The 21649-nt window shown below is 42.5% G+C and overlaps 1 protein-coding gene and 1 pseudogene across 1 annotated transcript in view; both read left to right on the top strand.

Moving 5' to 3' along the window:
• Window positions 1-14452, top strand: part of LOC138243350 (BOLA class I histocompatibility antigen, alpha chain BL3-7-like) — a 37852-nt gene extending 23400 nt beyond the window's left edge. Inside the window, exons 2-7 of the mRNA XM_069198919.1 lie at window positions 6238-6416; window positions 6892-7093; window positions 7817-8107; window positions 8637-8772; window positions 9408-9486; window positions 14261-14452. Coding sequence (XP_069055020.1) covers window positions 6238-6416; window positions 6892-7093; window positions 7817-8107; window positions 8637-8772; window positions 9408-9486; window positions 14261-14452 — 1079 coding nt within the window. The remainder of the gene's footprint in view (window positions 1-6237; window positions 6417-6891; window positions 7094-7816; window positions 8108-8636; window positions 8773-9407; window positions 9487-14260) is intronic.
• Window positions 1-21649, top strand: part of LOC138242338 (zinc finger protein 850-like) — a 1462105-nt pseudogene that overhangs the window by 605002 nt on the left and 835454 nt on the right.

Raw genomic sequence — 21649 nt, 5'->3', positions numbered from 1 at the left:
ACAGCACCCAACAGGACTGATCCAGACCCTGGTCCAAAGTGAGCTCCTCCTGGTGCTGAAACAGCAGATCCACAGCCCAGCTGTCTGCACACCACTGCAGCATCATCCAGATCCCAGCCAGAGTGATGTACTGTCCCCCACTCTCCACCATGATACACCTCCACTGTCCCCTCACAGGGACTGGCTCCATTCACCAGCCTCACATCAGAACTGCCTGGAGAGAGAGAGATAAATCCGCATGACTATGACTACAGAGGACTGAGACTTTTTCTTCCTGGGTATTGGGAGCTATAGTCCCTATAGTGGACAGGGGACATAAAAACCGTAGTGACTATGGCTCTCAGAACACAGACATTAACCACTGTGCTCTGAGAGCTGTGATCAGTACATTGGACAGGGATGTGTGATGTCAGAGTTCTAGGACTTGTGTTCCTGGGTTTCTGGAAGCTGTGGTCACTGCAGTGGACAGTGACTGTGGAGTCAGAAGCCTACATCACTGACACATGGTCTGTTGTATCTGTGTCTCAGGTCCTATATGTAAAAACTGTATGATACCACTGGCTGCTGCCTGTTTGTCCATATAAGGTAAGAGATTTAAAGTGAGATTTAATGATGTGTCTCTTTACTCAGTGTGTTGTTTTTGAAAGTGAGACCTTAGAAAACACAAAATAGAAACAGTACAAAAATGTTCACAAACAGATAAGTGCTTTATAGATTGTGCTTAAATATACCATTAATGAACCATTATCTAGTTAAAATATAACTAGATATTTTTTAGATTAAACATTCATTCACTTTCAGTTTGCAGTATGTAATGTTGTTCCCTTATATAGTACAAATCATTTTTAATACTGATTTTTTACATTCAGATTTTTTTTCACTTAACAAAGTCTTTTCAGCTTATAAATGTCAAGATCTATGTTAATATATGACTCACAGAATGAATTCCATTTAAAACACAGCATATTCCAAATGTATAAGATAAGTTTATTGTATGTTTAACTAAAATATGTTTACCAACCATGTTCTTGTGTTTTTGTCCTGAGACATTCTGGTCCTGATTCTCAACTGATGGTGACAGGCAAATTAAATATTTCACTTGTATAATATTAATTAAATATTCAATTTTCATTTTCCGGCTTTAATACTTGCATTTGAGTATGCATTTTAAATGCAGACTCCACAGATTGACTGTTTTATCTGCGTCTTAGGTCCCAAACGTAATGACTGCATGGTAACACTTTGTATGTATGTGGTAAGAGATGAATCACTCTGCTCTGAGTGTCCCATTTGAAAATGAAAATGCAATCAGTACAAAACCTTTATAATAAACAGATGATTTACATACTATACTAAAATATACATTAGCATGTACAGTACCTACTCAATTTCCAGTGAATATTTAACTAGATTTGTTTTTAAACCTTCACATTCAGGAATATTTGTAATATATATTGTTTCCATTATATATGACAATTCATTTGTAGTATCAATTTTGCTTTACATTCATACATTTCTTTTGCTCTGGAGACATGTTAATGTGTGCCTATTGTATTTTTAGCATTTACCTGTTAACTAAGTATACTTAATTTTCATTATCCAAACTTGCATTTTCATTATGAAAGCTTAAAAAACTGCATTATTTATACATTATACACTCCAAATGCACACCACAAAGAAAAAAAAAACACTTATCACACACATCGCAATATAATAAAAAATAATACCCAGCATAAAATAACCTCAAAACACAAAATTATTTAGCTATCAGTGAATTATCAGTCAGATACTGTATACACATTAGTTTCTACACATTATCCTTTACCTTTACTACAGTACAGCCTCTACGTGTTAAATTATTGTTGTAACACCTCAGTGACTAATAAGACTCCACTTTCTAAAAATAATTGATATTCTGCTTTTTCTGAAGGAGTAAAGAATGCCACCTTTACTATAGTACAGCCTGTCCCTTTTAATGTCTAAACACAGCAAACCTGGTGTACATGGTGTACATCAGACGTTGCGTTTCTTTTCTTTAAACCACATGAGACAAAACCACACAAGACAATTTTCCTGTGAGTCTGGTGTTGAGAGGAAATGGGGCTCCTCTGTGTAACCTCTGTGTAAGCTCCTCAGGGCTATAAACCGGCAACCATTAACACATTTCAGAAGAGACAGACGACCCCAGTGATAGAGCTGCAGAACGAGGCTGTCCTGACGTCTGCTGTCTCTAACACACTAGAGATGAGGAGGTCAGAGCCCCCAGATACACCAGGAGACTGCTGCAGTGGTGGGGGTGTTAGTGTAAGGAACTGGGACTTGTCCTCCTTCTGAACGTTCATCAGACTCCATTAACTTTCCGGTCCCCCTGTCTCTCTTAATCAGCTACTGTCTTAAAGTGTTAATGTTCAAAATAAGCAGCTGTACTGTATCTCTTTCATATCCCTCGATCACAAACAATTGTCTTCCTATGTATTATAGCTTCCTCTAAAAAAATACTCCAGGCTGAACAAATCCCATAATCCCAAAGGAAATACCTGCAATTAAATCTCACACAGACACAAGACAGGAACCCCAGACTGTCTGAACACACAAAGAGGAATAATGGCAGCAAAATAAATGGTTCTGAAAAACAAGAAGCTGTAAGACCAAACTAGGGGCTCCTGTTTCAGAAATTACTGTATATAACTAAAACTACAATGGTGCTGACTGTGTTTCACTGACAAGACTTTCACTAACAATCTACTTCTCTAGGAGAGTCAGTGCTGTGTAGCAGGACTTGCGTTCTGTACTGGACAGTATTATCACTCTGCCCTGGTGGTATCTGTGTCCAGTAACACCCCATAATACAGACAGGCTTCCTCAGTAATTAATTTGACAAGTTTCTGTGATAAAACTATCCCAGTCTCTAGAAATGCTGCAACAATTATCGAAATATGTCAAATAACCCCTGGCACAAACACACTACTTAATAAAAAAGGTAATTAATAGTCTTCTTATTAACACTGTATGCACAGAAAAGTTCCTACAATTAAATTACTCCACTCTACAAAATGACATAACTACTGTATTATCCAACCTTAAAATGTCCTTGGTTCAAAATACTCCAGTCTTTTACAACACATTTACCTCCAGTAATGTCCCAGTCTCTGATAATTCTCTATTTAACAAACATGATATCAATGATACTACACCTGTCTGACATAATTATTCAGGCTAAAGATCTCACCTTCAGTAGAAATACTTTTCTCTTTCATAAGAGTTCTATCTCTAATTAAGGAACAAGTTATAGGTTTATTCCATGCTGAAAAAAAGAAGAAAGAGAACACAACGTTTCGGCCGTGGAGACTTCTTCAGGTGTGAGAGAGACAGGGCAGTAGGCAAAGGTAAAGTAACGGAAGAACAAAGGTTGGGAGGGATTAGGAGTGAGAGGCGGGAGCAGGGGACAGAAAGAGAGGTCAATCAAGAGATGTGAAGTCAGAATGGGTGCAGAGAGGTGTGAAATGAAACTTCCAATGAATGGAGAAAATTTAAAAGAACAGTAGTCTGTCGTTAAGGGAAGGGAGAATGTGTGATCCTAGCTGTAGAATAATTTTAGTTTCGGTGGTCTTTCTGATGTATGAGTTTGGAAAACCGTCTTTGAGAACACAGACGGAGAGATTAGAGTGGTCGTGGCCGTCAGAGGTGAAATGAGAAACAATGGGCTTGGAGAGATCTTTAATCTTCACAGCCCTGACGTGTTCTCTGAAGCGGTCTCCAAGTCTCCTTCCTGTTTCTCCAATGTAGATGGCTGGGCATTTACTGCAAGAGATACAGTAAATAAGGTTGCTGGAGGTACAAGATGCTGTCTGGGTGATCCGGAACTGTCCTGAGGGGCCTTGAATGAGTGGTGGTGGCTGTGTACTTGCAGGTGATACAGCGAGTATACAGCAAGCTCTGTTGCAAGGGAAAGAGGGAAAGGGAAAGAGAAGAAAAGAAACGGTGACACCTCTCTCCTTCTGTTTTCAGCCTGGAATAAACCTCTACTGTGTTCCTTTGCAGCTACACATGCTGACGCAGCTGCCCTACTTGAATTAAATGTCGTCGTGACCGGCATTGTGACGTCACACGGGGACGATACCGTTAAACGAAGTGACTCTGGATTCTTGCTATCAAGCTGTTTACAGCTCAGCGTTACTTCTTAAATGTGACTTCTTTAATATTAGATGTGAATCTTAGCTGTGTGCATTATCTAACTGCCCCTCCCAAAATTGCGTTCTTTGTTCCACGTTATCCCAAATTATTTCCGCTGTTTGGTTTAATTTAAGTGAAAAAAAAAAGTTTTCCTCTGTGTTTCGCTTCGCAAAGAAAAGACCAGCTTCGCTGGCTGGAACATACGGGTGACGTACATGTGCCGTCTGTGTTATTGTGACACAAGTGTTAACCCGCTTGGTAACAGCTGACACGTTGAATGCTATTGGCTGCACATATATGAGTGAGCTGTGAGGACAAGGCTCTTATGACACATTTGTTTTTGCAGTTACTGGTAACTGACACATGTTTTTTTTTTTACAGTACCTAGCGACTCCAGACTCCGAGCGCCAGATGTTTCCGCATAACCGATAAACTAACCCCTATGCCCTCAGCCTTAACTGGCTCAGGCTGTGTTCCCATTAGTCAGTTGCTGCGGAAAAAGCCATGTAGGTCTTTGCGCTGATGTTTCTCTGCTGCAGGGATTTTGTCCGTGCGGGTGAGTGCCAAATGTTTTGCTCTTCAAGAAAAGCAGCGAGTTTCAACACCAGCGGCACTTTGGGGGAAATTTGAAAAATTCCCGGTCTGAGTGTGTGTGTGTCTGTGTCTAAATAATAGACACATAATTTGTGAATAAATTATTTATTTACTATTATGTGTCTATTTATTTGTGGAATAAATAGACTTGCAGGCGCCCCGTCTCGCACCCGCTGCTTGCTGGGATAGGCTCCTTCTCGCCCGCGACCCTGTACAGGATACCGTGGTTAGAAAATGGATTGGACGGAGTTTCAGAACCTCTTCTGAGTTCTGTTGGACTTGCAGCGCTCGTCTCTGTGTGCAAAGGGAGAATGGTAGTGTGAATTTTGGTAAAACGCCAGGAAATTAACACATTGCAGGTCTTTTTGTCTGTTTCCATAATAGTAACACCAGCTGTCAGTGGGGATGATAGCAGAGGGAGGAAGCCATGGGGATAGTTTGGCCAGTTTGGGTTACAGCCCTACTCTTTTTGAGTAACACCCTGTGGTTTTTGATCATCTCATCCGAAGCACTTTTTACAGTGTAGTATCCCCGTCACTATACTGGGGCATTAGGTCCCACACAAGATCGCAGGGTGAACTCCCCCTGCTGGCCCCACTAACACCTCTTCCAGCAGCAACTTCAGCTTTCCCAGGAAGTCTCTCACCCAGTTACTGCCCAAACTCATACCTGCTGAGCTTTTGTGGGTTGCTAGTTGTGAGTTGCAGGGTGATATGGCTGCTGGCGTTTTATAACACTGTAAACACCAGGTTGTTTTGTAGAGCGATGAGCAGGGGGCATGGCTTCTCAATCAGTTAAAATGTTCTTGTGTCCTGGAAAAAAAAACATTAAGTCACCAATGACTGGTTAACATCCAGTGGTCCAGTTATCAAAATAGGTCGTAAAATCATGGAAGCGCCAATTTGCTTAATGACCACTTGATGGCGTGTGTAAAAACCGGTTAACAGCGCTAGTCTTTTTTTTCAATGTAACACCAGTCTAAAAATTGCTGCTGTACATAGGTGCTGTGTAGCTTGCGCCCTTGATTTTCTGTTTTAAAAATAAAAAAAAATCCCTTTTCCTCTTCATTCCGATAGTTACAATTCTGACAGGCACAGCAGTGTTGGGGTCTGAGAGTTGGAAGTGAAACTCATCAGTTGGGCTAGCAGCTCAGTTAAACAGTTCATATTAAAATGACCATTAACCGAGTTGAGCTGAAATCTACAGTGACTATATTCTGTTTCTCTATAGATTCTATATACGCCACTATCAGATACACTCTTGCACTGTGCTGGGAATCGGTTCAATTACAAAGAACAGCATAGTGTCCAGCTGGATTTTCAGACATGTTGCAGATCAGGTTGGAACGATCTCTCACTCATATTCCCTCTGGTTAATCTGGACTCTCCAGATGGGCCAGACCCAGAGTTAGTGGTCAGGGGGATGGTGGGCACTGTCCAGTTCATTCTCCTGTCCTTGTCCTGTTTCCAGACTCGCACTCCCTGTGGTATTTCTTCACTCTCACAATGGGACAGACCCAGATGTCGGAGTTTGTGGCTGTGGGAATGGTGGACGATATCCAGGTGGAATACTACAACAGCGAGATTGGGAAGATCATCTCTCGACGACACTGGCACCCAGGCTCTGAGGTCGAGGAAGCCACGAACAAGGTTCAAGCAGGCCATGATTTTTATCTCAGCATGAAAAAAAAGCTGCAGCTCCTGATGTCTCACCTGAACCACACGGGAGGTGAGTTGATGACACACACATTCCAAAAGTCTCCATTCCTCCTCCCTGCTGAAAGAGCGCTTGGCTCCACAGAGGTATCCTCAAGGCTCCTGTAACAAATTACTATATATGGATGTTAACAGTACTGTCTCACACTAGGCGGGAATGCATTCTATGTGGAGTTTGCATGTTCTCCCAGGGACTGCATAGGATTTTTCGGTCTAGTCCAGTTTCGTCCCCATCCTGGTAGCCTGGTTATATTATCACACTGACTTTCCCTCAGATGCCACAGGCTCACAAGCCACAGTTTGGAAAGGGATATTTGCAGAGGTGCCTGATCTGTGCATTGCAGGTCAACGGACCTACCAGGCAGTGGCTGGCTGTGAGTTGGGCGATGACGGTACGGCCTGAAACGAGAGCTGGGACACTTACGATGACCAGGATGTGGTGGTCTACAACATGAAGAGCCACAGCTGGACTCTGCTCATCCCACAAGTAGTCATTGATATGGCGCGGCTGCAGGCCACTAAGTTCTTGACAGAGAATTTCTACCAGCCACTGTGTGGCCAGATCCTGAAGAGCTACCTGCTGCAGGAGAGGAACAGGCTGATGAGGAGAGGTCAGCTCTTTAGTCTATGTGTATTTCCTCTACAAGTGGCCAGAAACATCCGAGCTGTTTCCACACTGTAGCACTCTCCCAATGTTGGTGTACTGTCCATTAATTCCCTAATGGAGTGATGATGTTGCTACATTTTTTTTCCGGTTTCTTTGCTGGAATGTGTTATTCTGGTGGGCACTGTGCTTTATTCCCAGAATGCTTGGAATTCTAATTGAATGGTTGGCAATGTTTACACATTTCTGTGCTTGGATGGGGAATAGTTAATATCATAATTATTGCTACTGTGGTTTGGGTCAGTGAGAAACAGACAGCAGAATGACCCAGATAGTGGGCACCCCTTTATTTGCATGGCTGTGGCCACACATAGAGGTCAGTGGTATCAGGACATTAGGGATGTGTAAAAGACCAGTAACAGCTGCCAGTGCGTTTGCTGTAATCAGTGTCCTGTATTTTTCTCTCTTTTCTTTACAACTCAGCATCAGGGCTTAAAGGCAATGTGAAATATAATTGGTAACTGATACAGGGAAGCCAAGGTAGGAGTCATATGATGACAAAACTAGTTACAGTTCATGCATTAAAATAATGCAAGTTTTTTTTTCTGTACAGCAGAAAGGAGAGTTAAAGAAACCTGCAAGCAAGACATTGTGGTAGTCACTGCCTGATGACATAAAAGATCGACTTTCTACGTAAAATACTGTTACTCTTTATTCCCACATGTTGCAGTGAAGCCCAAGGTCAGGGTCTTTCAGAAGAAATCTGGGGTCTCTGGCGGGACAGAAGTGGTCTGCCTGGCCACTGGCTTCTACCCCCGGGCCGTGGAGGTGACCGTGCTGAGAGACGGGCATCCCATCCCAGAGCAGGAGCTGAGAGGGGGGGAGGTGTTGCCCAACGGAGACGGGACCTACCAGCTGAGGAAGAGCCTGAGAGTCAGTGAGGAGGAGCAGAGCGAGAGACGCAACTATCCCTGCAGGGTCCAGCACAGCGGTCTGGACAACAAGCTGGAGGTGAACTGGGGTGAGTGAGAGAGAGATCTATCCCGGTCTGGTGATCAGTGCACTCCTGCACTGTCTGTCTGCTGGATGACTGGGACTCTGGCACAAACTCTCAAGACCTGCACTGCCAGGCCTGACCAGCAGGATGTCCTGAGAGACGCACTGGTGTGCGGACTGTGATCAAACCTTCAGCACAGAGCTATGTGAACAAGTAACACAGGAGAGTGAACTACTGGAGCTGAGAATCAGCCAGGAATCAATCTGTTTCGGTGTCGATGTGCAGTAAAAAATGCACGACACTTCTCACAGAAATAGAAGACGATGTGTGAGAGAGATTCTCCGCAGTTGGATCTCTGTCCCTAAAGACAGAACAGACATTCAGCTGTTGGGCTCAGCTCTGCAGGTTCTTGTTTGACATTGTGACAACCCGGGTGTATATACCAATTCAGCCTCATTCTAGAATGAGCACAGAAAACACTGGATACTAAATCACACACAACGAAACAGACACATACTGTATTCTCATCAAGAGCTCATTCGTCCCTCTACAGTGTTGACAGATCCAGAGCCCGACGTGAACACTGGGCTCATCGCTGGGGTGGTGATCGGGGTTCTGACTGTGGCTCTGCTGCTGCCCGTTTCTGCCTTTGTCCTCTGGAGGAAGAAACGACAAGGAGAGAGAGAGAGGTGAGAAGATCAATATGGACAGCAGACATAAGAGATAGGAGACAGGGTGAGACAGGAGAAAATGAAAAAAAAATATTTTTTTGGAATTTTTGTTGGATCTGCAATTAAGTTGTTGCAATGTATCTGAGTTGCTTATTATTATACGCAGGTGGGGTTTCATCTGACAGTCCATTAGCTACAGCACAGCTCAGATTAGAGCAATTCACTGCTGTCTCACTAACACTGATCTGTGATTTGACATCCTAGGAGCCCGGAGTCCCAGCTGTATGAGCACTGAGGTCAGATACACTGTAGCCCAGGATGACTGTGATGAGTCCTGACAGTGGGAGGCCTCTCTGACTGTAGGAATGTTATGACATATAATGTAACTGATGTGCAATTGCCCGGCAACACAGCTGTCAGCTTGTTGCTGTAAGATAAACACAATAAGTTGTGGGAATGGGGAACAAGCTGCCCAGCCATGTGGTGCAAGACCATAGCCTGGCTTCTGTCAAGACACAACTGGAGGAGGTCCTCTAATCAGGATAGAAGGCTCTTCTCTACACAAAGGGTGGTGGAAGTGTGGAACAAGCTGCCCAGCTAGTTCTCTCTGGGCTTCTGTGTGACCTTCTGACCTCTCCTGTTGTGTCTTGCAGGAAAAGAACAGAGCGACACTTTTTCCAACAGCTCTTGTCCCTGAAGAAGCTGTACAGACCGGGCGAAAAACTCTACATTGTATGGGCAGAGATGTCACAAGGCCTACATTATTTTTTAAAGGATATTTTTTAAATATTAGATATTTTTCATAAGTAAAATGCATCTGACCGGACTGTATTTCCCTATGGAACAGGACATAGAGCACAGACAGGACAGCGGCAGGAAACCCACTGGAGAATGAAGGTCTGCGTGTTGTACAAGGTGTACTGACACTGTTTGGTCACCGGGAGGCACTGCAGGGGATGCCAATTCAACACCACCGGCCCTGAGCCCCATGATCCATGTGTCGCTGGTTCGAGCCCGGGTCTTGTTATGAGCCCCTTAAAAGCAAAGGCTTTAGGGGGTAAAGAGCTATGAATCTGATCACCTAAATTCCTTATTACTGATAATAGGATAATTATCAGTAATAATTAGGCATTTTTACCCACCTGGTAAGGTCTATGACCAGTAGATGAGACTGCAGGAAAAATCCTGCAGGATTGTATCTGTGACACCGTGGTTAGCTAACCTCTTTTATACTCTTTTAAACTTAATACTCTTTTATATCTTAAGCTAATCTGTATTCTGCTATACATGGGTGTATTCTATAGATGGCTATATCCTATTGATGTACTGGATTGTATGCATGTACTGTATTTCAAAGTGCTTGAAAGAAGACCTCCTGTTACAGCCCAGGTACTATTGGAACTGAGGTGCTATAGGACTTGATTCTCATTGGGCCACCGCTCAACTCTACAGGTTTTTAAACCATGAAGCCTTGATTAAAGTATTATAGGAACAAGTAATAGGTTTATTCCATGCTGAAAAGAGAAGAAAGAAAACACATCGTTTGGGCCGTGGAGCCTTCTGACATGTGAAGAAGGCTCCACGGCCCAAACGATGTGTTTTCTTTCTTCTCTTTTCAGCATGGAATAGACCTATTACTTGTTCCTTTGCAGCCTACACATGCTGATGCTGACCCACCTGAACTACTGCAGTATTATAGGGTCTGTTTTCAACTTGTAACCTAATTAGAGTCTTAGTTTAAGCTAATTAGACTCTAAGTCTCAGTATTATATTTAAGAAAGTCAATAAAAGCTCTGATTCTCTGCATCACTGGCTTGGTGCGTTGTCATTATTGAAAAGACCAGAGTTCTGGGGAAGCCCAGGGTTCGACCCAATGAGCTGATCAATACAGCTGATCAGAAGAAAGTGTCAAGATGGGTCCTTTGTCTTCACAAAGACCAGTAGCTCTGTAACGCAGCCAAAACTAGCAGCCATTTCACTCTTGAACTTGAACTTGAACTTTATTGCCATATGTAACCGGTACTGGTACAATGGAATTCTTACTCACAGAAAGTCTCTCGATTGTAAAACAAGTGTAAAAAACAAGACTAAGTGCAAACAGTGCATCAAGACAATGTACAAACAAACAATAGACAATGTGCAAGTAAACATGCAGACAGTTTGAATGTAAACAATACAGACATGTAAACTATGACTGGAGACGTACAATAAATAAATTACAATGAGGTGATGGTCCGAGGGGGATGGCTAAATGTGTTCGCCAGTCTCACTGCTTGTGGATAGAAGCTATTGAAGAATCTAGTGATAAGTGTCCGTATGCTCTTATATCTCTTGCCTGAGGGCAGTGGGGTGAAGAGCTCATGCCCGGGGTGGTGACTGTCCTCTGTGATGGCCAGAATTCTACCACGGCAGCGGTCCTCATAGAGCTGTTTAATCTCGGTGAGACCGCAGCCGATGATCTTCTGGGCCATATTGACCATTCTCTGCAGTGCCTTTCTTTCTCGCGAAGAGGTGTTGCCATACCACACGGTGATTCCGTTGGTGAGGACGCTCTCGATAGTGCAGCGGTAGAAGTTCTGCAACTCACAACTGGCAACCCACTGAAGCTCAGCAGGTGTGAGTCTGGTCAGTGCCTAGATGGGAGACCTCTTGGGAAAAACTAAGGCTGCTGCTGGAAGAGGTGTTAGTGGGGCCAGCAGAGGATGCTCACCCTGCGGCCCATGTGGGTCCTAATGCCCCAGTAAAGTGATGGGGACAATATACTGTAAACAGGCACTGTCCTTCAGATGAGATGTAAAACCGAGGTCCTGACTCTCTGTGGTCATTAAAGATTCCAGGGTGTTTCTTGAAAGGAGCAGGGGTGTAACACTGGCATCCTGGCCAAATTTCCCATTGGCGCTTACCAATCATGGCCTCCTATTAATCACCATCTATGACCTGGCTTCATCACTCTGCTCTCCTCCCCACTGATAGCTGGTGTGGGGGGAGCATTCTGACGCAGTATGGCTGCCTGTCGCATCATTCAGGTGGGGCTGTACACTGGTGGTGGTGGGATTCCCCATTACCTGTGAGCGCTTTAAGTGGAGTGTCCAGAAAAGCAATTCTTATTATTATTACTGAACTTGAAGATACTAATATGTACTTATGTGCCTGCAGGCCTTGTGGGTTTAATGAGAAATTGGTCCCGCTGAATAAAAAGAGGCTGTTTTGAGAAACAGGATGCAGAGCTGTTGCTAAACAAGGTGAGGATGCAGCTGTTGAGCTGTTGAGCCAGTTACATCAGAAACACGCATTGCTGGGCAGGGAGCCTGCTCTCGGCTCCACAGCGACCCCCAGTGGACAGAGAGGTAAGGTGAAACCCCGGTCCGGCTTGAAGAGGATGACGGGACGCTCAGGAAGACACCTTGCGTGACGGAGAGTTTTTCCTCAGGTTTTAACAGAACGTCAAATAATACAAAGGAGAAAAGTGATCCAAAAAGGCAAGTGAAAATAAAAACACACAAAACACTATTCTGCCAGAGGTAATGAAAAATCTGAATACAATAACTTAAGACTTTTACATATATCAGATGTGTTATTTTTACCATTTATAAAGGAGTTCAAGTAATATTTTGCATTTCTGTCTTACACGCCTTAAAGCATGGATAAGTTTTAGACCATTTTGTATTGCGAATGTGATATTTACCTGTTATTAATAACACATTAATTGGAAAAAAACATTTTCTTTTCCATATTACAGCTCACAAACTAACATATAAGAACTATGTTGTTATAAGAACTAATAACTATAACAACTAATAACATATCAATATCCTTACATCTGGCATTCACATTTAAATGCTTAAAGATAAAGCTTTACTAAATCTATCTAAACAACTTTGTATATATATAAACAGCTCAAAATAAATGTCAGAGTTCTTTTCCTTGCCTTACATAAATCATCTTATTCATAAAACCTGGGAAGAGTTTTAAATATGATTTATTTTACCTTGTTTGTAAGGCAGTATAAGTCAGAAGTTGTCCAAACTAATTCCCAGATGATGTTTTAAACAGTGTTCCCAGAAGATACACAGGGAGGATTGAAGGAGTGTTGACATGGATTCTTTATGTGGTTATTGTTGTCATTTTGTCTTCTTTTCCATACCTTCCAAAAATAGATTAATTGTAAAATCTGGAATACTGACAGTTAAAAATTTACTTTGAAGAAACTCCCAGCTTTCTCGGGGATCAAAGACTGGAACCTGACCAAAAATTCAGTGGGTTGAAATTGGGAATCACTTTGCATAGATAATTATTGTTTTGAATATATTGTAATGGAAAGTTACTGAAGAAAAGTTTTATCCTAAAAATGTCATGCACGGGCAGAGCTGTGTTGTAAAAGCAGTTGGATTCTATGAACAAAGTGAGATTGTACCTCAGCAAGTCAAGGGCACAGGATGTTCTAAGAATATGTTTATCTCTGCCCCAGCAAAATAGGCAGGTAAATAACTGCACGTACAGTAGCTGTCTTCTCTGTCCTTCAAGGCTGCCTGTCTTTGTATTACAAACCAACTATCATGAAGTAAGAAAGTTGAGGTGTTGCATCAGCTAAGTGTATAAAATAAGGGACCTTTCTCTATTTTACTTTGAAATCAGCTCCCACTTGCTGCACAGACTAGTGGTTGCTGTCTTTCCCTATTGCGCAATATGAATAAATGCCTTACTGAGTGAATGAGAACACCTCTCCTGGCTCTTCTTTGATAAAGATTCCACTACAATATAGTTTCTAATTTCAGTTGATTTTGAAAGTTATGTTTTAGTTACAAAATTCTAAAATGTTCAAATTCAGTTCTCGTCCTCCTTTACTACAGAGAATCAAGAAGGTCTTTGCGCTGATACTCTGCTTTGGCGATCTGGTCAATGCGGTTAGCACAACGTTTTGTTTTTCAATGTCTTTCGATTACGGTTTGACTTTCAGCTTTCGTCTCTGTGTGTGCAACGAAGCCTCGGCGTGTTCGCGTGAGTCTTGGTGAAGGAAACGCGCATTGTGAAATTCACACATCACAGCTCTTTTGGAGATCGGAAGTTCTCAGTATAAGAGCAGCCAGAACTCGCTTGGAATATTTTCCCTGTATCATTGGCCGGGGGTATTTTTTTAAACAGACCTGTGGGCCCCATTGGTCCATAAAAATGTTGAATAGTTTGTGAACCAATGATTGGTTAGATGCAATGGTTTCGCAGTTCAAATTTATTTTAGCGGATGCATTGAGTGATCTCGGGTGCAAGTTTATGGTAGCCAGCCTCAAAATGTGCGGTAGAAAATATGATAGCGGGGCACAAGAACGAAAAGCACAGCGGTAAAAAGAGCAGTGTGAGCAGGATCGACATAAAAAGATCCCCAGATTGACTGGTTATTTCAAGTTTGCTGAGCCCGACCCCCATCCTGGGTTTGCGGCTAACATTGCAGCCAGTGCTACAACAACCGCGGTTGAGAAGTTAGCTGCAGCGAGCTCTGGCCGAGGCGCAGTCTACATCCACGCCGCTCATGAGGACGAGCAGCTCCCGCAACGGAGTCACAGGAACACGAGTCAGAGGCAGAGCCGTCCGAAACGCCACCATCTCCACAAGACCCACGAGCCGTGTCTGGGCCGCCGCCATGGTTGTTGCACCTGCTGCCGTGGAGCTAACAGAGGCCGAAACACCCGCTCCCGCTTCCTAAAGCTCGGACCCAGCATGCTGGGGTAAAATAGATTTAGGCCATACGTGGCTAAATTGGGTCCAAAATCGTGTCAAAACCTATTTTTTGCGGCTTTGCAGCATCAGAAAGACAACATAAGAGGTATTTCTCTAAAACCCTCTTCAAAAGAAAACTCAGAAATGACGAGTAAATTATCTGGGGACAGTGATAAGGTCAGTCCGGACTGACCATAGGCTATAGAGACTGGAAAAGAGCAGTTGCACGCTTGGCTGAACACGAAGTGTCGGAGAGCCCTAGGAAGGCTATGGTTGTATACGTTATGCACTGGGCTGATAATGGTCTAATAGATTCAGAACTAAAGACAGTTTGACAACGAATATGAGTATTGGACTAAAATCTTGAAAAGGGTGGTTACAGTGGTGAAGTTTTTAGCAGAGCAAGGGCTGCCTTTACAAATAATTGCTACAATACATACAATACAGTGTATACAATACATTGGTAATCGTTAAATAATTCCTAGAATCCATTTTGTGAGATAATGCAAAACGATTTCAAATTTACAAAAAATATATCTAACATGTTAAATGTAATGATTGAGGGGTATTTCCTAGTGCACTAATAAAAAAAAATAATGCTCAGATGTAAGCTATTTTACATTTATTTTAGAGGAGTTAGAACTCATTTTCTGTAACCAAATGTTTTTCACTTTAACAATGATTAGTAGCTTATGTTGATCGAGGAAAGCCTGGAATCGCAGTGCGAAAGATGACATAACTTGATCTCTTTGTAACCAGAGCACAGGGCAGACCTGGCAGATCTGGCCATGTACAGAACATTTCTTCACTCATAGATACATCAAACACTTCCATTAGAAGTCATTTTCAGTGATGCATAATAACACAGGTACTTATGAATGAGAATGGAATATGAAATGGAATTGTTGGATATAATTGTTGGATAACAAAACACCATTACAGGTTAGGGTGTGTGTTTAAACCATGTAGTCTTCATTCATATAGGAAGAAACAGTTTTCAGGTTAATATTTGTCTTTTAAGAGCAACTAATATGAATTATAGGAATTAATATCAAGTCTTGCTATTTCACAATGTTTCAAAGGTGAATCACCTAAATAGATTTACTGTATATAGATATAAAACCCATATATATACAGTATAGGCTACTATAATATATACAGAATTTTAACTGAACAAAATGTTACAATCTTTTTGCATTCAGCTATAAATTTATTTACCTTTTAAACCTACAAAACTGTGTGCATTATTCTCAAATTAATTCCAAATAGAACGTGAATATAGTTTGAAGATGTTACATAACAGTGCCCACCTATGACCAGACAAAACTACAGCAAGTGATTGTAAGAAACATGCCAGACACCGGAAGCAGTTTTTTAATAATCCATTTCCAATAAAATATTTGTACCATAACATTTCAGTCCCTTTCTTTCGACGTGATTACAAAAACTGCAGACCCTTAAAAACATAAAAATGACCTCTCCACAGAAATGATCTTTGCAGTAAAAAAAGTGATACCCTATTATGTTACTAAAGGAAAATCACTTTACAATAAATAAGCATAACCTGTCTGTTCCCCCGGTTTAAAAGAGTGATGCAAACATGATCATCCAACTGTGTATACCTGCAAGACATTGTACTTTGTGAAATGTTAAGCTGTGAACCTGAAATCAGTGAACACCTATTCCTTCAGAAATCAAAGCACTTTTCCAAAACACACAGCCAAGTGAGTCTTCATTTATTAATTGCACCTTAATTAACCCAGGCGATTTGTTTTACTGTTGAAATTACCAGTCTTCTTTCGGAGATTTGAGAGCCAGTGTCCTACAGATTTCCGTGGTCATAATTGTGTTTAAATCTGAGCTCAGACTTGTGACTCTGAAAGGATGTCCCTGGAGTCGAGAGCAGTACTGTTGGACACGCACACCCACCCAGCGTGGGCTGAAGATGGTCTTTATTCTTCTGTCGTCACCACAGGCTAGTATGGCCCAAATCACAAGGTGGACGCCTTTATGCACTTCTTACCCTACTTAACTCTGAAAAGGGATGCTTCTTTTTCCGCAATGATTTAAAAGGCACTACAGAGCCTTGCTCTGCAGAAGCGCCGCCCTGCTGCTTCGACAGCTGACCTCCGTGAGATCCGTGCTCTGTTCATCTCAGCTCAGTACAAGTTGGAGTTGGACTGCTTCTCCAGAAAGCGCCACTTGAGCATTGTCAGCGCTCCCGGCAGTGACAGCGGTCATGACAGCACACGTGGACTTGCGATTCACCAGCACAGAGGGCGAGAAACGCGTGTCCCGAACAAAGAAAAGAGTCTGAAGTGAAAAGGGAAAGCCTGGGGCACCTCCTGCTGATAGCTCCAGAAAGAACTGACAGCAGCAGAGCGTTTACGCTCCAAGCACTAACCAGGCAGGAGCTTGCTTACCTGAAACAACTGCTCCGCTACTGCCATGCACAAGCCCCATGTAAGTGATGTGAATGAATAGCGCTTTACAATGCGCACTGCATTTCAATCAGAGAACAGGAGAGACTTGTTTACGCCGAGAGTGGTCAAAGTATGGAACAGTTTGCCAGGCCCATTGCTGGAGTAGATATCCTGGCCTCGTGATGAGATCCTGGGCTCACTAAGAAGCTCCCGGTGGTTTGCAATCTTTATGTTATTTTGAGCTGCTTTGGAGTTGACGAAAAGCTCGTCTTTGTCTCTCTGCACAGCCAAATTGCAAATTATCAGCAATTTGGTACGAGATGCCATGAAGGCACCAGAAATACATTGGAAACAAATGGCCTCTCTCTAGGGACCTTTAAGCAGTAGAGATACATGCAAAAAGAGGTGGCTTTTTTCCTCCCGGTTTTGAACCAGGGAAGCTTTCGCGTGTTAGGCGAATGTGATAACCAGTACACTATGGAAAGCTGCGGGCACTGCTTTTGCTGCTGGCTCTTGTTGTGAATGCAAGGAGCTGTGTTGTTTTAATCTCACGCCATGCATCATTTACCAAAAGTGCCAGTGCATTTTTCATTATGTCACTTGAGCAGTGTGGGGGCTCCAGAGGGACTTAGAGACACGAAGGGTCTAGTTTGCGTATCGGGCAGAGAAAAGGACGCATTACTTTAAGCAGGGGACACTGGAGAGAGGAACAAAGGGCACAATGAGCTGAAGTGCAGAAACCCAGGATTGAACGAGGGCCCCTTAGATCTTCAGTCTAACGCTTTCCCAACTGAGGTGTTTCAGCTGCGCATGCAGGAGCTCTCCCACCGCCAGCTCTGGCCTTCGAGTGTTTCAGCATGAGCACACCCACCAAGAGGAGCGGTAGAGTGGTACAGGAATGCATGCGACGTCCAGGAAAGGATTAGCAACAGCACCCCACTGGGTGTCCAGGCATGAAAAAATGGCCACAATTTAGGTTCTGACATGTGGAGGTGTGAGGGGTTGCTGAGCCAGTTTGGACCAGACGTTGGGTGGAGGAGGGAGCAGGGAAGCAAACACCTGAAGTTCTGCACAATCACAGCTCTCTAACACCCCTAACATCTGCTCAATAATCTACTGAACATACCTGCCCCTCACAGAGTCAGTGGAAAAGCCCCCAAGTGGGAGTAATGGAAGGCACAAGAGCACAGCTCTCTAACGCCCCTAATCCCTAGTGGCTGACGGGAGGCACAAGAGATAGGGGTCTTCTCTTCCTCTCACGAGCTGCAGGACACAGTGGACACACGGAAGGCTCTGCAGCGCCATTTTTGTAAAAATGCAGTTGTGTCGTATGACATAGTCCAGCTCCTTGCACCCCTGGGGCAGAAACGTCAGCCTCAGACGTGCCCACAGCCATGCCGGCTCGAAGTGGGGGGAGATTTTTCCCCAAACCACCTCAGAGACTGGCGCCCTGAACTGTTCTGCCATAATCAGCCTGTGGAACACGCTGGTTGGGGCACCCCATTAGGTCCCCAGACTTAACCATCAACCACCGGCCACAGCTTCTCCAGCCAGCTGTCCGGGAGGCTGAGCTTGAGCTGCTCAAATTCCTGGCAGATCTTACTGCCAGACAGCTCATCGTCAACCTCCCGCACAGTGTCGACAATAGCCTGAGCAGGCAGAAAGCCGTCCTTTATTTTTTAAAAAAAGATCCATGTACTTAGACAATCCAACATCATAACAAAGTCTATTCCATCGATACCCAATCAGGGTGGTTGAGGAAAAGAGGCTGCTACAGCAGCTGGGCCCTCGTCTTCAGCATGTAGGAGACAGGCTGCAAGACGAACTCCCCCATGCCAGCAAGACTTCCCTGTGAAAAGGGGGCAGATGTTTCACCAGCCCTGGACTCATCAGGAGAGCCTTCCACCCCACGCCCCCACAGGTCTTGAGGTGACGCCCCATACAGATCTTCCAGACGCTATGATTATCCGTGTCAAGGAACCTCTTCAGCTTCAGGCTGACATCAGACAGCCCCAGCCCACCCCTGGAGACTTCTCCAATAACGGTGTTGTAGGCAACCCATGGAGGTTCCCCCCCGACACGAAGCATTTGCATTTGCATTTGAGGACTTTGCATTTGTGAAGGAGAAAAGAGCAGATTGAAGTCTTCTATGTGATATTGTACGAGAGACTCAGACTTGTAACTTCTTCACTGGACCATGTGAGTCAAAACTGCTTAATATTGTATATGCTAATAGTCTGGATATGCATGCAAGGGAGAAATTCCTCTCTGTAAAAGAGTTGCACAGAAAAGTAGTGTGTCTCCCATATTGTGCTGGTTATGTCCTTTTCCCTCTTCTACATGGAATAGAACATAATCCTGTTCCATGAAGTAGTTGCAACTTTGCTTCTGTCTGCTCTTTTCTCATGGTTAAGTTTAAATTTTAAAGTTTGTGAGGAATTGCTTGTAGTGAATACCATCTAACACCAAATGTATACATAAAGCAGAATATTTATTTTTGAATTATGTGTTTCATTGAGTATAATCATTATAAGCGAACACAAGTGTAGTAATCAGCACCACAATCTGAATTAAGACTCAAAATTAAAATGTGTATGTCTGTTTCAGGTGATGTGGACACGCACTGTTTGGATAGAGCAGGAGGGGGAGGTTGAGGTCCTGCCCTCAAACTGGGTGGAAGCCCAAAGAGAGTATGTGTGGTGGCTGAATGATCCAAAGCAGGCCACAAAACTATACAAAGAGAAGGCCAACCCTAATAAAGATACAGATGCAGCCATTCAAAGTGCACGGTACAGACACGTACCGGAGGTAATTAGCTACGGCGTCGGGCATCGTGACGCAAGATGACGCGGGGTACCGCAGTACGTGATTGGTTGACCAACAGGGGCACTCGTGGTCCATTGGTCTGTCGTAGAAAGACTTACAGTATAAACGTCTTTGCTGTGCCCGTTGTAGATATTGAATTTTACCACTGAAGGGAAATCTTAGTAGCTGAGCATAAAAAGAATAGGAGCATACTGCAACACGTGTGAAGGCCATAAACGATATTAATTTTGGAACATAAACATACAGTATATAGCTGGTCTCGGTACTTTAAAGAAAACATAAACGAAACATGGTTTCATTATGAACAGTATCGGTCTTGAGATATTTTTAACTTGATTTACAGTATTTGAGAGGTATGTCTTGACACTGATACTACGTAAATACTGCTCACGTATATGTTTCTAGGTTTATATTATGCATTTCATACGGTCAAATTACTTTTGAGCAACTGATAAGAAGTGCGAAACGGTATGCCCAGGGTGTTTTAGTTTTCGTTTTGTTTTAATGCAATGCAGTGGATTGATTAGAGATATCAAGTACATACAAGTCATTTTTTAAATGTTGTAGTTCGTCTTGTAAAAATGTTACGAGTACATGATCTGTCAACAATTACACAGGTTCTGTTTCCATATTGTGGATTTTGGTTACGTAATATAATTTTCTAATTTCACGTTGTGAATATATGATTTGGGCAAACAGAGCCACAAAGAAGTACATTATGGGTTGTTGTTTTTTTTTTGCAGTTTTATCTAGAACAAGCGATGCTTAAACCTTTGTCTGATTCTTGTGAAACTATCCACACGACAGTTACCTAGGAGTTGACTTCAGTGATGTCACTGATGGGATGTTTCTAAAAATCCATCCACTGTAAAACGTCTTCTCCACTTGTCCTGCATATGTATTCCCTAATGAAGCTGTGTGTTCTGAGCCTAGTTCTCTACATTTCTGTATGAACCAGCTTAGAGGGCTAAAGACAGCTTGTGTTTAAATTGAGTATAAGGTAATTTATGCTTCTAAAGTCATGGTCAGCATTTATTATTGTACTGTGCTGTAAACTTCTTCTGTGCCTAATTACATTATTTTATAGCTTTATCAAATCTGTACATTGTCTGTCGATAATGTTTCTGTAGTGCTTTTTCAGCCCTCAGCATGTGACTGCGCTGTGGGTTTGGTTCCTGACTTCTATTTCACATGGTCTGTGATCGAATCCCGTGGAACTATGACTATTTTTTAACAAACATTTCTTTGAAAAAATGAAACGTTTCCCTTGGTCAGAGATTAAATAAAACCTCACTTGCACCAAACAAATTTATATTTCGAAATATCACAACATGATCGAATTTAAGTCTTTTTAATAACAATGAATAGTCACCTATGCATTACAAAATAAACATTTATATTGATCTGAATCGCGTTTTGATTTAAATCGTAAACGTGTGTTTAAATATATGTGTTTAAAGGTGATATACTGTATAAAAGCACTGATTCTTATGGAATGTGTTATGCCGGGGATTCAAAAAAATTATTTTTTTTTAATCACGTATCTAAAGAAAATTGCAGTATAACTTTGTTCATGCACATCATTATACAGTATCTCATTTTGTATTTCTATTAAAAAAAACCGTTTGCCCAGCCACTATTGTTGTTATTGTTTTTATCCTGTAAAGCGCTTTGAGGAGCACAGCTTTCTCACCACTTAGATTACTTTTTGACACCATCCTTACACAAAGCAGAAACTGATTGTATTTTCCGATGACATACAAGTGCAAAGATTACAGATTTTAATCGTCTTTTTTCTGAACCAGGGAAAATCTGATCATGTTTCTCTATAACAATAATAAAAAAACTTTATTTTACATATCACCTTTAAAAGTGGCATCTCAAAACATCTCAATACAGTAGATTTAAACCACAGATTACAAAGTAAATACCCA

The sequence above is a fragment of the Lepisosteus oculatus genome, chromosome 14, assembly GCF_040954835.1.
Source record: "Lepisosteus oculatus isolate fLepOcu1 chromosome 14, fLepOcu1.hap2, whole genome shotgun sequence".
NCBI classification, from domain to species: domain Eukaryota; kingdom Metazoa; phylum Chordata; class Actinopteri; order Semionotiformes; family Lepisosteidae; genus Lepisosteus; species Lepisosteus oculatus.
This window is presented reverse-complemented; position numbering and strand designations above follow the sequence as displayed.